At 48.6% G+C, this 17,577-nt stretch overlaps 1 protein-coding gene across 4 annotated transcripts in view; it reads left to right on the forward strand.

Annotated features, from left to right (window-relative positions):
• The first annotated feature begins 1,296 nt into the window (after positions 1-1,296).
• The window catches only part of smarca2 (SWI/SNF related BAF chromatin remodeling complex subunit ATPase 2), a 36,095-nt gene continuing 19,814 nt past the window's right edge, over positions 1,297-17,577 (forward strand). The window contains exons 1-21 of one of the 4 annotated variants that reach the window (XM_084457330.1): positions 1,297-1,381; positions 2,566-2,839; positions 3,338-3,467; positions 3,837-4,205; positions 4,519-4,620; positions 4,762-5,011; positions 5,527-5,653; positions 6,986-7,159; positions 7,715-7,888; positions 8,583-8,756; positions 9,633-9,683; positions 10,207-10,337; positions 10,489-10,546; positions 10,770-10,870; positions 11,116-11,287; positions 13,092-13,255; positions 13,439-13,505; positions 14,053-14,163; positions 14,441-14,683; positions 15,926-16,039; positions 16,837-16,941. In XM_084457330.1, coding sequence (XP_084313456.1) covers positions 2,615-2,839; positions 3,338-3,467; positions 3,837-4,205; positions 4,519-4,620; positions 4,762-5,011; positions 5,527-5,653; positions 6,986-7,159; positions 7,715-7,888; positions 8,583-8,756; positions 9,633-9,683; positions 10,207-10,337; positions 10,489-10,546; positions 10,770-10,870; positions 11,116-11,287; positions 13,092-13,255; positions 13,439-13,505; positions 14,053-14,163; positions 14,441-14,683; positions 15,926-16,039; positions 16,837-16,941 — 3,042 coding nt within the window. In that variant the 5' untranslated portion in view covers positions 1,297-1,381; positions 2,566-2,614. The remainder of the gene's footprint in view (positions 1,382-2,565; positions 2,840-3,337; positions 3,468-3,836; positions 4,206-4,518; positions 4,621-4,761; positions 5,012-5,526; positions 5,654-6,985; positions 7,160-7,714; positions 7,889-8,582; positions 8,757-9,632; positions 9,684-10,206; positions 10,338-10,488; positions 10,547-10,769; positions 10,871-11,115; positions 11,288-13,091; positions 13,256-13,438; positions 13,506-14,052; positions 14,164-14,440; positions 14,684-15,925; positions 16,040-16,836; positions 16,942-17,577) is intronic. The other 3 variants (XM_084457332.1, XM_084457331.1, XM_084457333.1) reach the window with 3 other exon arrangements.

Genomic DNA, 17,577 nt, shown 5'->3' on the forward strand with positions numbered 1-17,577 from the left:
CTGAAGTGGCCAGGAAAGATTGTGGCTGACCCCTCCCACCCTGGTCACAATCTCTTTGAACCACTCCCCTCTGTCAAGAGGCTGCGGTCCATCAGGACCAAAGATTCTTCCTGACTGCAGGTGGCCTCCACTGACACTGTTCTATGTTGTACATCATTGTATTATATTGTATTTGTCACATTCTTATGTTATTGTATTTTGCACTGGCCTGTCTTGTCCTCCTCACACTATGTTTATTGTTATGCACCATCAGACCAAAACAAATTCAGTGTACGTGAAAACCTACTTGACAATAAACCTGTTTCTGATTCAGACTAAAAACATAGTCATGTGTTAGTCACTGCTGCCCCCTAGTGCTCTCAGGTTGTAAGTCTACTGCAAAGAACTGGGAGCTTCCAGGTAGTTGCACTGTTACTCTACCCCCTAAATTGCTTGATAGTTTGCTATGACCCCCCTCTTCCACACACACACACACACACACACACACACACACACACACACACACACACACAGGACAATCTACTATGAATGAACATAACACATGTTTTTGCCTCTGATATCAACTTCTAAATATCCAAGTGTCGTTTATATCTTACTTAGGCTAGTTAAGGCCTGTCGGCCGAGCATTATGCATCCCTCAAAGTGGACATGTCCCATCAAACTATAAACAGATTCCGCCGTTTTCTTCATTTTTTCTAAATGTATAAAAAAACAGAATGTGATTGTGAGAGTATATTCTCTATAATTTACACCCTGATTCAAGCAGGTGCTAATATACTGTAATGAACCACCTAAAGTAGTACTTGAGAACTAACCCAAACACTGTCAGTGTATTATCTGCAGGCCTCTGAACATAATGCAGCGCAGGCAGCCGTCAAGAGTGGAAATGTACTCACTGACCACGCATGCACTTGAACCCGGGCCAGTGATTGCACCATGGATGTGTTGGATTTCATCCATGGTAGTGGCTAGTTCCCATAGAGACCAGTCAAACCTTAGCCCCAACCCTAAACCTAACCCTAACCCAACCCTATATCTAATCCTAACCTTAACCCTAAACCTAACCCTAAACTCAACTTAACCCTGAACTTAACCCCAGACGGCCTTTGCGTGTATGGGACCTAGCCTTTACCATTCACCCATCTCACTGTCCAGATCTGAGCACATGACGTCACCCGCCTCGCAACAGTAGTGGGGGAGATAGGCGTGATGTTGAACCAATCAACGCACGTATTGGGAGGTACTTCCTGTGGTTTCGACCAATCAAACATGGCAAAACACAAGATGAAGTCCTAGGGGGGAGGAACCTAGCTGCAGATGGAGGATTTAGAAAAGGAAATATGTTTTTAACCATATGCGATTTAAATTCAACCCTCATAAGGTAAATTGAGTTCTTTTAACACATTTATTTTAACACAGCACGGTTGCGAAATAATGACAATTGGGTCTGTGATTATTACAGATGGCTGTCTAACGTCACTACTGGCTTATGAACGCAAACCTTTCCAGTCACAGTAATGCTAACTAGCCAGGCTAAGCATGCTCACCAGATACCCAGCCTAGTCAGCCCTTCAGCTCTATTAACCACCCGCTATCTGTCCGCTTCTACTGGTGTAACATTATGGTTCAAAGCCCATGTTGTTAGTGAATGTATCCTAGTTAATAACAGCCCTTCCCTAGATGATCACAGCCCTTCCTCCCCAGATGAGCCCGGAGCCGCCATGTTAGACAGTCACAGTCAGGAGGCCATGATCCATCAGCTCTCTCCCCAAACCTGCTCATCTGAGCTCTGTTACTCTCTATAACTCTGTTACTCTCTATAACTCTGTTACTCTCTATAACTCTGTTACTCTCTATTACTCTGTTACTCTCTATTACTCTGTTATTACAACCTCACCTTGCTGCTCTAAACCAGGCTCGGTTCATGACCTGTTATTATTATATCTTCACCATTCACATCACATGGAAACATGTTCATAGCGTTATAACTTGCTGTTATTATGAAGGTTGAGAGAATAGCGTGGGTCCGTGGCGGATGGGCCCACATCCCTAAAGACCCACTATGTCATGATAATAAGTTTGAATATGTTTAGGGTGTCTCAGTGGATCCGTTGTGTGTTTAGTGTTAATTTTGTAATAGAAACAGAAGTAATTTGGTATAGGCTACTGTTCATACTGTACACAACTTGCTGTAGGGTCATTATAGCTCTGTTGTAATAGTCTAGCGGGTGTGAAAGTACTGAGATATCAGACTACTCTACGAGGTAAACAACAACAAAACTATGTAATAATAAACATTCTACAATGGAAGTGAACGAGGATTTAAATTAAACTGTAGCCTATACGAATTTGAAAGTAAAAATGGCGGTAGATACGGATTCAGGTTTGTTTGTCACATAAAAGTACAATTATGTTGCCACCGTGCTACTCTAAAGACTACAGCTTACAAATACACAATTTACAAATTACATCCACAAAAATGGATGGAGTAGCAGATGTTCTGTGTCTCTGTTTAGCAGCGGGAGGCTGATTAACTCTGTTCTTTGGGTCTTTCTGTGTTTCCAGCTGACTCAGATCAGGTTGTTAGACCCTGTAGACCCGGTGGACCCAGTCGATGTCCACCCCCACAGACCCGGCAGGTATGTCCCACCCTGGTCCGGCCCCAGGGGCGGGGCTGTCGCCAGGTCCTATCCTGGGTCCTAGCCCAGGTCCGGGACCTTCTCCTGGCTCTGTCCACAGCATGGTGGGTCCCAGCCCCGGGCCGTCCACCGGACCTCACAGCCTGCAGAGCCAGGGGGGCGGAGACTACTCCCAGGACAGCATGCACCCCATGCACAAGGTACCGTACTCTCCCTACCATGCACAAGGTACCGTACTCTCCCCTACCATGCACAAGGTACCATACTCTCCCCTACCATGCACAAGGTACCATACTCTCCCCTACCATGCACAAGGTACCGTACTCTCCCCTACCATGCACAAGGTACCGTACTCTCCCCTACCATGCACAAGGTACCGTACTCTCCCCTACCATGCACAAGGTACCGTACTCTCCCCTACCATGCACAAGGTACCGTACTCTCCCCTACCATGCACAAGGTACCGTACTCTCCCCTACCATGCACAAGGTACCGCGCTCTAGCGGTCGATCAAATTGGCCGATCGCAAAAGCCGATCTTTTAAAATAAAATAAAAAATGATTACTGTTATTATTATTTTGAATTTTCTTCCCTCGCATAGAATGGAAGTGAACGGGTGGTGAATATTAATTCTGCTGGCGTGTGACGGTACCTTACGTCTGAGGAAACCTTAATTAGTGCTCTGTGTTTGTGTCCAGCCTCTGGAGGGCCTGCATGACAAGGCCCTGGGGGAGGAGATGCACTACAGCCAGATGAAAGGAGTGGGCATGAGGTCCCTGCACAGCGGCATGGGCCCCCCACAGAGCCCCATGGACCAGCACAGCCAAGGTACCAGCCAGCTCTCTCACTCTTCTCTCATTCAGGCACAGATGTCGCTGATCTCATTTTTCGCCCTAAATGTGGCGGCAGCAAAGCAATTTCTTTTATTTTTATAGTAGTTGCACACCAACCAACAGGAGGCATCTACATTTATTCTCCTGGTTTGACAGTTGACAAATAGCCCTAAGCCACTACAATTATTTTTTATACTAGCTACCTAATTCATTTAATATTTATTTTTTCCAAAATTAAAGTTGACACTAATGTCCATGAATAACATATTGATTTGGTAACAAGTGTGCCTCATCTCTGGTCTGGGTGATGAACGTTGAAGACGTTGATGTGTTCATAACCAGGTGCATCTCTGTGTCCCCCCAGGATACCTGTCCCCCCACCCCTCCCCCATGGGGGCCCACGAGCACGGGTCCAGCCCCCTGTCGGGCAGCGGCGGCCCCACGCCGCCCCAGATGCCGGCCGCCCCGCCGGGCCCCCTGATGCCCGGGGACCCCCAGACGGCCATGCCCCTGGGCCCCCAGGGCCGCGGCCCCTCCACCTTCAGCCAGGTCCAGCTGCAGCAGCTCCGCGCCCAGATCCTGGCCTATAAGATCCTGGGGCGGGGCCAGCCCCTGCCCGAGAACCTGCAGCTGGCCGTGCAGGGCAAGAGGAGCCTGCCCACCATGCAGCAGCAACAACAACAACAACAACAACAACAACCAGCTGGCACCAGCCCCTACAACAGGCCTCCAGGTACGTAGGGACCACCGTCTGTGTGCTGCTACTGTGCTTTATAGACTATACTAGTGACTAGTGACTACAGACTGCTGGTTGGCTAATGCTGCCACATTTACAGTTACACTAGACTCCTGTTTATTCACACCCTTGATAAACAACAGGGAAGCACTATATTTATAATGTATTTTGTATTTGAAGTTGTGTTGTATTTATTTTATTGTGTTTTCTATACAGGGCTCCCATGCAAAAGTCTGTCTCAATGGGACTCAGTGCATGAATAAAGGTTAAGTGTTAAGTTAAGTTCTGAAACGTCTCGATGTGTCAGCAGGTATGCCGATGCCTCCGATGGGCGGTCCCCAGCCTGGACCCTGCCCCGCCCCCACCATGCCAGGACACGCCCCCAGTGCTGGACCCAAACAGTGGCCTGACGGTCTGGGCTATTTCTGCTTTTTCATCTACTAACACTGAAATAGCTTTATCATGTCACTGAACTCCCATCATCCAGTCAGAGTGTTAACCAGCCCAGAGCAGAGCAGAGCTCAGAGCTGAGCGTTTGTCTCCTGACCCACAGGTCAGAGCAGTGAAACTCCCAGCAACCCCCAGAAGCTGCTCGCCCCGCCCGCCGGCGGGCGACCGTCTCCCGCGCCGCCTCAGGTTCCGGTGGCGCCGCCTGGGCCCATGGCCGGCCCCTCCGCTACCCAGCAGCCCCCGGGGCAGCCGTCTCCCGTCCTCCAGATGCAGCAGAAGCAGAACCGCGTCACGCCCATCCAGAAGCCCCAGGGCCTGGACCCAGTGGACATCCTGCAGGAGAGAGAGTACAGGTACTGCACTCTACCCACAATGCACTACTGCTCAGTTTGGTCTATTATTATTATTATTATTATTATTATTACTATATTATTATTATTATTATTATTATTATTTTATTACTATTATTATTATTATAATTATAATAATAATAATAATTATTATTACATTTTTAATAAAAAAAGTATGCAACAACAAAGATGAACTACCCACAGCCGTCCCCAACTGCAAAAAAACAATAAATTGTCTGGTTGAGTTGGGGCTGGTCTCAGAGTGTCCTGGTCTCAGAGTGTCCTGGTCTCAGAGTGTCCTGGTCTTAGAGTGTCCTGGTCTCAGAGTGTCCTGGTCTCAGAGTGTCCTGGTCTCAGAGTGTCCTGGTCTCAGAGTGTCCTAGTCTCATAGTGTCCTGGTCTCAGAGTGTCCTGGTCTCAGAGTGTCCTTGTCCCCAGGCTGATTGAGGGGCTGGTCTCAGAGTGTCCTGGTCCCCAGGCTGATTGAGAGGCTGGTCTCAGAGTGTCCTTGTCCCCAGGCTGCAGGCCAGGATCGTCCACCGCATCCAGGAGCTGGAGACTCTTCCGGGGTCGCTGCCCCCCGACCTCAGGACCAAGGCCACCGTGGAGCTCAAGGCCCTGAGGCTGCTCAACTTCCAGAGACAGGTACAGAACCGCTCTGCACAAGAACCACCAGATACTAGTGAGGAACCGCTCTGAACAAGGCCCACCAGATACTAGTGAGGAACCGCTCTGCACACCAGATACTAGTGAGGAACCGCTCTGAACACCAGATACTAGTGAGGAACCGCTCTGAACACCAGATACTAGTGAGGAACCGCTCTGAACACCAGATACTAGTGAGGAACCGTTCTGAACAAGGCCCACCAGATACTAGTGAGGAACCGCTCTGCACAAGGCCCACCAGATACTAGTGTGGAACCGCTCTGAACAAGGTCCACCAGATACTAGTGAGGAACCGCTCTGCACAAGGCCCACCAGATACTAGTGAGGAACCGCTCTGCACAAGGCCCACTAGATACTAGTGAGGAACCGCTCTGAACACCAGATACTAGTGAGGAACCGCTCTGAACACCAGATACTAGTGAGGAACCGCTCTGAACACCAGATACTAGTGAGGAACCGCTCTGCACAAGGCCCACCAGATACTAGTGAGGAACCGCTCTGAACAAGGCCCACCAGATACTAGTGAGGAACCGCTCTGAACAAGCCCACCAGATACTAGTGAGGAACCGCTCTGCACACCAGATACTAGTGAGGAACCGCTTTGCACACCAGATACTAGTGAGGAACCGCTCTGCACAAGGCCCACCAGATACTAGTGAGGAACCGCTCTGCACACCAGATACTAGTGAGGAACCGCTCTGCACACCAGATACTAGTGAGGAACCGCTCTGAACACCAGATACTAGTGAGGAACCGCTCTGAACACCAGATACTAGTGAGGAACCGCTCTGCACAAGGCCCACCAGATACTAGTGAGGAACCGCTCTGAACACCAGATACTAGTGAGGAACCGCTCTGCACAAGGCCCACCAGATACTAGTGAGGAACCGCTCTGCGGTTTATATTAAATAATATAAATTATATTAATTTATGTTTAGGTTTTTATAGTTAAAACCAACCCTTTTCAGCCATCACAGCTTCCATCAGGGGTAATTAAAAAGGACATGAGAGCATGCGGGTAATTAGACCTGAATAGTTGACGTCTCTCTCTCTCTCTCTGTCTCTCTCTCTCTGTCTCTCTCTGTCTCTCTCTCTCTCTCTCTCTCTCTGTGTCTCTCTCTATGTCTCTCCCTCTCTCTCTCTCTCTCTCTCTGTCTCTCTCTCTCTCTCTCTCTCTCTCTCTCTCTCTGTCTCTCTCTCTCTCTCTCTCTGTCTCTCTATGTCTCTCTCTGTCTCTCTCTCTCTCTCTCTCTCTCTCTCTCTCTCTCTCTCTGTCTCTCTCTATGTCTCTCTCCCTCTCTCTCTATGCAGCTGAGGCAGGATGTGGTGGCCTGCATGCGTCGTGACACCACGCTGGAGACGGCGCTCAACTCCAAGGCCTACAAGCGCAGCAAGCGGCAGACCCTGAGAGAGGCCCGCATGACGGAGAAGCTGGAGAAGCAGCAGAAGATGGAGCAGGAGAGGAAGCGCCGTCAGAAACACCAGGTGAGACCCAGCACACAGCGCTCCGTTCCACTGAGGGGGACCAAAAAACACCTGCCCGTTCAGTAATGCAACGAGCCGAGGACCTGTACCCCAGGACTGGGTCGCCACACCACCATGTGGGTCGCAGGAGGTTTGATTCGGGTCACCAAATAAATCTGCAGAATATCTCTTCTAGTCTCTCCTGTCAGAATATCTCTCCTGTCAGAATATCTCTTCTAGTCTCTCCTGTCAGAATATCTCTCCTAGTCTCTCCTGTCAGAATATCTCTCCCTGTCTCTCCTGTCGTAGCTCCATAGAGCTGTGGGTGAGTTGGTCTGAGGCCCAGTCACGCGCTCTAGCCATGGTTTGGGCGTCTGGTCTGTTATTTCTGCGAGCCGTGAGAGAATGTGTGTGAACAGAGGACAGAACGGTGACCAACGCAGGGGAACAGCCAGGCTCCTGCTTGCATGCCAATTGACAAGCATGTTTTTGATCGTACTAGAGTGAGTGCTTCTGAGCCAAACCGCGTACTGCACCTTTAACTCATATTCCAATCCCATGTCCCCTTTTCTACAGGAGTACCTGAACAGCATCCTCCAGCATGCTAAGGACTTCAAAGAATACCACAGGTCCATCTCTGGAAAGATCCTGAAGCTGTCCAAAGCCATCGCCACCTGGCACACCAACACCGAGCGCGAGCAGAAGAAGGAGACGGAGAGGATCGAGAAGGAGAGGATGAGAAGACTCATGGTACCAACTCCACTCATACACACTTCAACTCCACTCATACACACATCAACTCCTCTCATACACACATCAACTCCTCTCATACACACATCAACTCCACTCATACACACATCAACTCCTCTCATACACACACCAACTCCACTCATACACACATCAACTCCTCTCATACACACATCAACTCCTCTCATACACACATCAACTCCTTTCATACACACATCAACTCCACTCATACACACATCAACTCCACTCATACACACATCAACTCCACTCATACACACATCAACTCCACTCATACACACTTCAACTCCACTCATACACACATCAACTCCACTCATACACACATCAACTCCACTCATACACACATCAACTCCACTCATACACACTTCAACTCCACTCATACACACTTCAACTCCACTCATACACACATCAACTCCACTCATACACACATCAACTCCACTCATACACACATCAACTCCTCTCATACACACATCAACTCCACTCATACACACATCAACTCCACTCATACACACATCAACTCCACTCATACACACATCAACTCCACTCATACACACGTCAACTCCACTCATACACACTTCATCCAGCACAGGGATTCCTGTTTACTCACACGCTACGTATAGACGTTCCAGTTTCCCACAGATGAGCGTGTGACTCACAAACATATTGTGTGTGTTCCCAGGCGGAGGATGAGGAAGGCTACCGTAAGCTGATCGACCAGAAGAAGGACAAGCGTCTGGCCTACCTGCTCCAGCAGACGGATGAGTACGTGGCCAACCTGACTGACCTGGTGTACGAACACAAAGCCGCGCAGGCCGCCAAGGAGAAGAAGAAGAAGAAAAAGAAGAAGAAGAAGGTTAAAACAGAATGTCAGCTACAGTAGTGGTGTTAGTAGTGGTCCTGTAGTACACACACCCACTGGTCAGTTGGCCTTTGCCATCCTAGAAAGACCGAGCTCAGGTAGAATGAGTAGGACTGTTTTACACTGCAGGAACAACACTAGACCTGCGTCAAGTCTATAGATCACATACTTTCAAGTATCTGAGATGCATTTGATTGTTGCATTGTAAACAAAATCAGTTGCACCTCAAATGTCAGTATTGACAGTATTTGCAAATTGTATTTGATGCAGTAATTTGGCTCCACTACTGTACATATGAGTATAGTAGTATAGTTTGATGCAGTAAGTGCTGTGTGTGTGAGTATAGTAGTATAGTTTGATCCAGTAAGTGCTGTGTGTGTGAGTATAGTAGTATAGTTTGATCCAGTAAGTGCTGTGTGTGAGTATAGTAGTATAGTTTGATCCAGTAAGTGCTGTGTGTGAGTATAGTAGTATAGTTTGATCCAGTAAGTGCTGTTTGTGTGTGAGTATAGTAGTATAGTTTGATCCAGTAAGTGCTGTGTGTGAGTATAGTAGTATAGTTTGATCCAGTAAGTGCTGTGTGTGAGTATAGTAGTATAGTTTGATCCAGTAAGTGCTGTGTGTGTGAGTATAGTAGTATAGTTTGATCCAGTAAGTGCTGTGTGTGTGAGTATAGTAGTATAGTTTGATCCTTCGTGTGAGTAAAGTAGTATAGTTTGATCCAGTAAGTGCTGTGTGTGTGTGAGTATAGTTTGATCCAGTAAGTGCTGTGTGTGTGTGAGTATATTAGTATAGTTTGATCCAGTAAGTGCTGTGTGTGAGTATAGTAGTATAGTTTGATCCAGTAAGTGCTGTGTGTGTGTTTCTCAGAAGGTGGACGTGGATGGGGAAGGGTCGAGTGCTATCGGTCCTGACGGAGAGGTGAGTGAAAAACACAACCTGGAGATCTCAGGTCACCATGTTTCTTTAGAAAACTCACTATATGGATTTGTAAGTATTAAATACCAAGACATTCCCCTGAAACTGCCTTTGATCTCAATAGCCAGAGGTAGGGATGCACCGATATGAACATTTTGGCCGATACTGATAACAGATATTAACATTGCTGTTATGGCTGATAACCGATATTTACCGATGTCGATATGTTCTGTATAAAACCAAGTTTCTATGATAATCAAATGTTATATATACTGAAAAACACATGTAAACAATGTCTCTATTACCAAAACATTCGGAAAAGCCGATAAATCATAGATTTACCACATTGTTTCCTCTCAAAAACAACACACACAACAGCAGCTAGACAGAAATAATGATCTGCTGTTCACATCGGACCGATACCGATATGATTGCTGATATATCGTGCATCCCTAGCCAGAGGTACTGCAACAGTTTAATTCCAGAACAGTCCCTGATAGCTGTGCTCTGCTTGTGTGGTTCCTAGCCGCTGGACGAGAGCAGCCAGATGAGTGAACTCCCAGTCAAGGTCATTCAGACGGAGACAGGGAAGGTTCTTCAGGGAACGGACGCCCCCAAGTCCAGCCAGCTGGAGGCGTGGCTAGAGATGAACCCTGGGTAAGAGAGTCTTCTTCTCTCAGTCAGGAGCCTCACTGGTCTTCCACCGAACGTCAGGTGTATGTTTGAAAACTGATGTGAATGTGGGAAATATCAACAATATTTGTGAGTGATTGGTTAGTGATGCCGCCTGTTTCCCTCTCAAACACAGATACGAGGTCGCCCCGCGGTCCGACAGCGAGGAGAGCGGCTCCGAGTTTGAGGAAGAGGTGCATGGCCTCGCCACACACACACACACACACACACACACACACACACACACACACACACACACACACACACACACACACACACACACACACACACACGGCACAGCTGGAGCTGTGTGGAACTCTCTCATCTCTCTGACTTGAACTATGATGTTGGTCAGTGCCTCAGAGGGGCATCATGTGACCCTCAGCGTCATCGTGTCTCATCCCTGTGTTTCTGAAGGACGAGGAGGAGGTGGTGTCCAGGGCCGAGTCCGAGGAGAAGAAGATCCTCGATCTGAACAGCGATGAGGTGGCTGAGAATGCAGCCAAGAACGTTATCGAGTAGGTTTCATTTGTTTAGCCCCCAATAATTAACCCTGACGTTAAATAAACACATTTCATATTCTTAAAAGTAGGCCTATCTAAAAATCCTTGAAGATGTTAGTCTTTTCTCCCTGGCTGGTGTAACACCTGCTCAGCCCGTGAGGGTGTGTCCAGCCTGCTCAGCCCGTGAGGGTGTGTCCAGCCTGCTCAGCCCGTGCGTGTGTGTCCATACTAACCCGCTCATCTGTGAATGGTCCGTTGAGTCCCTCCACCTGGCCTCTCTGCAGGTCAGCCAAGCAGGACGTGGACGACGAGTACAGCGTCCCGGCGGGGGAGGCGGCCACGCAGTCCTACTACGGCGTCGCCCACGCCGTCATCGAGAAGGTGGACAGGCAGTCCTCGCTGCTCATCAACGGGCTGCTCAAACACTACCAGGTACAGTCAGACTACTGTGACAGTCACACTACCAGGTACAGTCACACTACCAGGTACAGTCACACTACCAGGGACAGTCACACTACCAGGGACAGTCACACTATCAGGGACAGTCACACTACCAGGTACAGTCACACTACCAGGTACAGTCACACTACCAGGTACAGTCACATTACCAGGTTAGTGAGGGTGAATGTGTTAGTGTTTGTCTCAGGTAGTCAGGGCTAGTGAGGGTGATTGTGTGAGTGTTTGTCTCAGGTAGTCAGGGTTAGTGAGGGTGAATGTGTTAGTGTTTGTCTCAGGTAGTCAGGGCTAGTGAGGGTGAATGTGTTAGTGTTTGTCTCAGGTAGTCAGGGCTAGTGAGGGTGAATGTGTTAGTGTTTGTCTCAGGTAGTCAGGGTTAGTGAGGGTGAATGTGTTAGTGTTAGTCTCAGATAGTCAGGGTTAGTGAGGGTGAATGTGTGAGTGTTGGTCTCAGGTAGTCAGGGCTAGTGAGGGCGAATGTGTTAGTGTTAGTCTCAGGTAGTCGGGGCTAGTGAGGGTGAATGTGTTAGTGTTAGTCTCAGGTAGTCGGGGCTAGTGAGGGTGAATGTGTTAGTGTTAGTCTCAGGTAGTCAGGGCTAGTGAGGGTGAATGTGTGAGTGTTGGTCTCAGGTAGTCAGGGCTAGTGAGGGTGAATGTGTTAGTGTTGGTCTCAGGTAGTCAGGGCTAGTGAGGGTGAATGTGTGAGTGTTTGTCTCAGGTAGTCAGGGCTAGTGAGGGTGAATGTGTGAGTGTTTGTCTCAGGTAGTCAGGGTTAGTGAGGGTGAATGTGTTAGTGTTAGTCTCAGGTAGTCAGGGTTAGTGAGGGTGAATGATGTGAGTGTTTGTCTCAGGTAGTCAGGGTTAGTGAGGGTGAATGATGTGAGTGTTTGTCTCAGGTAGTCGGGGCTAGTGAGGGTGAATGTGTGAGTGTTTGTCTCAGGTAGTCAGGGTTAGTGAGGGTGAATGTGTTAGTGTTAGTCTCAGGTAGTCGGGGCTAGTGAGGGTGAATGATGTGAGTGTTTGTCTCAGGTAGTCAGGGCTAGTGAGGGTGAATGTGTTAGTGTTGGTCTCAGGTAGTCAGGGTTAGTGAGGGTGAATGTGTTAGTGTTAGTCTCAGGTAGTCGGGGCTAGTGAGGGTGAATGATGTGAGTGTTTGTCTCAGGTAGTCAGGGTTAGTGAGGGTGATTGATGTTAGTGTTTGTCTCAGGTAGTCAGGGTTAGTGAGGGTGATTGATGTTAGTGTTTGTCTCAGGTAGTCAGGGCTAGTGAGGGTGAATGTGTTAGTGTTAGTCTCAGGTAGTCGGGGCTAGTGAGGGTGAATGTGTTAGTGTTAGTCTCAGGTAGTCGGGGCTAGTGAGGGTGAATGTGTTAGTGTTAGTCTCAGGTAGTCAGGGTTAGTGAGGGTGAATGATGTGAGTGTTGGTCTCAGGTCCAGGGGCTAGTGAGGGTGAATGTGTTAGTGTTTGTCTCAGGTAGTCAGGGCTAGTGAGGGTGAATGTGTTAGTGTTAGTCTCAGGTAGTCAGGGCTAGTGAGGGTGAATGTGTTAGTGTTAGTCTCAGGTAGTCAGGGCTAGTGAGGGTGAATGTGTTAGTGTTTGTCTCAGGTAGTCAGGGTTAGTGAGGGTGAATGTGTTAGTGTTTGTCTCAGGTAGTCAGGGCTAGTGAGGGTGATTGATGTTAGTGTTGGTCTCAGGTAGTCAGGGTTAGTGAGGGTGAATGTGTTAGTGTTTGTCTCAGGTCCAGGGCTAGTGAGGGTGATTGATGTGAGTGTTGGTCTCAGGTCCAGGGGCTGGAGTGGATGGTGTCTCTGTACAACAACAACCTGAACGGTATCCTGGCGGACGAGATGGGCCTGGGGAAGACCATCCAGACCATCGCCCTCATCACCTACCTGATGGAGCACAAGAGGCTCAACGGACCCTTTCTGATCATCGTGCCGCTGTCGTACGTTTCCCAGACCTTCTGGGTCTTTAACCATCGCTATAGACTCTCCCTGTTACCCTGAATATCCTATAGACACTCCCACATGAGCTCACTGTTACCCTCTATACCCTCTATACCCTCTATACCCTGTAAACCCTATAAACCCTGTCCCTGTATCTGACTACTGTTTTCTTGTCTTTCCAGGACCTTGTCCAACTGGGCTTACGAGCTTGATAAGTGGTCACCATCCGTTGTTAAAATTTCGTACAAGGTGATACATCGAATTTCCCTTTCATCATTTTTTCAAAAATGTCCATTGCTGAGTGTGGAAGGATGTGTGGTGTTGACATGGTGTTGACGGGGCGTGTTGACGTGGTGTTGACGTGGCGTGTTGACGTGTTGACGTGGCGTGTTGACATGGCGTGTTGACGTGGTGTGTTGACGTGGCGTGTTGACGTGGCGTGTTGACGTGGTGTTGACGTGGCGTGTTGATGTGGCGTGTTGACGTGGCGTGTTGCGTGGCGTTGATGTGGCGTGTTGACATGGCGTGTTGACGTGGTGTTGACGTGGCGTGTTGATGTGGCGTGTTGACGTGGCGTGTTGCGTGGCGTTGATGTGGCGTGTTGACGTGGTGTTGACGTGGCGTGTTGATGTGGCGTGTTGATGTGGCGTGTTGATGTGGCGTGTTGACATGGCGTGTTGACGTGGCATGTTGACGTGGCGTGTTGACGTGGCGTGTTGACGTGGCGTGTTGACGTGGCGTGTTGACGTGGCGTGTTGACATGGCTTGTTGACGTGGCGTGTCTCTGCGTTGCCAGGGCACCCCGGCTATGAGGAGGTCTCAAGTCCCTCAGCTCCGCAGCGGGAAGTTCAACGTCCTCCTCACCACCTACGAGTACATCATCAAGGACAAGCACATCCTGGCCAAGGTGACACACACACACACACACACACACACACACACACTCACACACACACACACACACACACACACACACACTCACACACGCACACAAGCACATCCTGGCCAAGGTGAGGAGCACATCCTGTCCTCTCTCACACACACACACACACACACACACACAAGCACGCACGCACGCACGTACACACGCATGCACGCACACACAAACACTCACACAAACACACAGACGCCGGTACACACAAACACACACTCACACACTTTGCCGTGCCCGCGCTCACACACAGATCCGTTGGAAGTACATGATCGTGGACGAGGGCCACCGCATGAAGAACCACCACTGCAAGCTGACCCAGGTGCTGAACACCCACTACCTGGCGCCCCGGCGCCTGCTGCTCACCGGCACGCCGCTGCAGAACAAGCTGCCCGAGCTCTGGGCTCTGCTCAACTTCCTGCTGCCCACCATCTTCAAGAGCTGCAACACCTTTGAGCAGTGGTTCAACGCCCCCTTCGCCATGACGGGAGAGAGGGTAAGGCCCGCGGGGGGGTGGGTGTGGGGGGGTAAGGCCCTCGGGGGGGGGGGGTGTAAGGCCCTCAGGGGGGGTGGGGGTGGGGGGGGTAAGGCCCTCGGGGGGGGGGGGGGGGGGTAAGGGGGTAAGCCCCTCAGGGTTACTGTGACGGCTGTTAGGCACGACGTTGGTGGTCTTCATCCCTTTGATTGATTGATTTTATTAGAAAGAATGTTAAAATAGATACAGCGGCTCCCAACTGGGCAACAATACCTCAGTAAAACCATTGTGACGAGGACTAAAAGTCTGGCCACTTATTTCCATTGTAGTCCTCTTCAGGCAAGCAAGATGTGCAACACGTATAATTTGGATGCAAAACACAGCAAAGACATTGTGCAAAGAACATTCATCCTGAGTGAGCCATCATAACATTACTCTCCTCTAACAATTTAGACTACAAAAAATGACACGCTACAAAGAATACCAAGCCTATTCATGCCCTGCGTGGATAGCCACGTACGCAAGGACGTCTTAAAGCCAGGACCCTGTGGCCATGTTTATCTTGGTGGGAAGACAGTTCCATAATACTGAGCTGAGTGGAGGAGAGAGACCCGACCTCCTGTCACTGGGGAGGTCTAGTGCTGCTCATTGGACAGAATGTTACGACAGTTATGTTATGACAGCTGACAGTAGCTTTGTTTAACGGCCGTGCACTGATATTTAAACAAGGTATGAACAGTCTGTTCAGCCATGAGTATATCAGCAATATTGTCACGGTAGAAAAAGGTCTCAGCCAATCAGGTTTGATCTCAAATGTTTCGGAATGTTCCAAGTCCCTCCCCCCCCCCCGTCTAAGTGGAGCCGAGCCCTGCGTGCTCGATGCTCGATGTCACAAGAAATGAACGAAAATGTTGTCAATTTGTGGATACAAAGCAGACAAAAGTGTAGCAGCATTGCTCAACTGATACTCAGACTGAGTTTCACCTCAGTATTCAGTCTGAACGCGCTCCCATTGCAGCCGTTTTCTGTGATGGGCGTTGTAGAAGAGGGAGTCATCCTAACCTAACCAATCACAGCCTAAACAATTGCATTCAAAGGACGCTGATTGGTCTGGTTGGAATTCCAACCGGACGAGAGCAACGCCAGATCCTGAATCGCATTTCAAAAATTAAAGTTTGCATGCGATTGAGGTTCTGGAGCCAGGCTAACTGTTCTAAATGCTTGTAAACGTCTGTGGTGTTCAAAGTCCTGTTTGCTCTGTAGGTGGATCTGAACGAGGAGGAGACCATCCTGATCATCCGGCGTCTCCACAAGGTGCTCCGCCCCTTCCTGCTGCGCAGACTGAAGAAGGAAGTTGAGTCGCAGCTGCCAGAGAAGGTTGGGAGTTGTTTTAATAGCATCTTCTTGGTTGGCGCTCTTCACATGTTTGGCTAATCTCAAAATGGCCTCTTCATTTTCATGCCTCTGCCTGGCGACAGCTATGGCTGAGGCGTTATGTGTGTTGGGGTTGTCCGTACATACATACAGGATCTCATGAATGCCTTGAGGGAATTTATTCACATTTGGCCTAAACGTTCACATGGACTCAGGGATGAAATTATTAGATTTTGGTGATCAAAGGTCAGGGGTCACTGTGACCCCTCGTCCATCCCATTCCCGTGAACGTGATATCTCAAGAACGCCTTGAAGGAATTTCTTCAAATTTGGCTAAACGTCCAAAAGGTCAAAGGTCAACTTCAGTGTGATCATCACATCATCATGTTTTGCTCATCACTGTAGCTGAGAAAACAATATATTAATCACATTAATTATATATGTTCAATAAATATAAACTATCCTTGAAATGATGAAGCAAAATGTATTCATCTAATGTTCAATATTTGGTTTCTGTAGAATGACCCACAAAGTCTTCACTACATACATGTTATGTAAACTGCAACTTGACTTGTTAGCATACAATTGCGAGGCAGTATTTCTAGTTCAGTAATATTTATAGTATTTATTGTAAAAAGTGCAGCGTTTGTCATAGAACAGATATTATTCGTTGTAATATGTTGATGTAACGCGTGTCTGAACGTCTCCTGACTGACTCCATGCACACGGAGCTTCAGTCTGGCTCACCAGCCAATCACACGCCGCCCTTTTAGTGACATGTGGCGTTTGACATGTTCCAGGTTGAGTACGTCATCAAATGTGACATGTCAGCCATCCAGAAGGTTCTGTACCGCCACATGCAGAAAGGAATCCTGCTCACCGACGGCTCCGAGAAAGACAAGAAGGTAAGCCACACTCGTCCTTCATCACGCAGGGAGGAGCTGCGCCTGACAACAGCTCCAGGATCGGCTCGGCCCATTGGCTCAATTTTTCCTACTGTCCATCTTCAGACGACCACTGCCAGGCAGCAGTCAAAACAAGGAAGTGGTTTAGTTGTCAATGAAGCAGAAATGTGTGGACATTAGAGCTCAATCTGTCTATGGGAAAAAATATTTTTTCCAGCAGATACCTTAGTTAATACAAGATTGATCTAGGAAAGCAGTTTTGTGATGGGATGTTTATTTAGTTTGGGAGAGGAAAGAGGGTTCCCTTCTGCTTCCCTCCGCTAGGCGCCAGCAAGCGCCTGTTTTGATTGGCTCCGGCCTCTTCCCTTTGATCAGAAGGGCTCACTCGTTGCAACGTCAGAAAATGTTCAGGAGGGTTCTCACTCTAGGAAGGGAATGAGGAGAGGGGTGTTAATGGACCAGAATGCATCCTGGTTATCAAACCAGCTACCTTTTAATCACTGATCAGATGATCTAACCACTGTCTGCCTACTGGGCCAGTACTCACATGCTTTAATAGTTCAACTATAGCCTGTTTAATAGTGATCCTAGTGTTAAACTATAGCCTGTTTAATAGTGATCCTAGTGTTAAACTAT

The sequence above is a fragment of the Borostomias antarcticus genome (genome assembly GCF_949987555.1).
Source record: "Borostomias antarcticus genome assembly, chromosome: 23".
NCBI lineage: Eukaryota > Metazoa > Chordata > Actinopteri > Stomiiformes > Stomiidae > Borostomias > Borostomias antarcticus.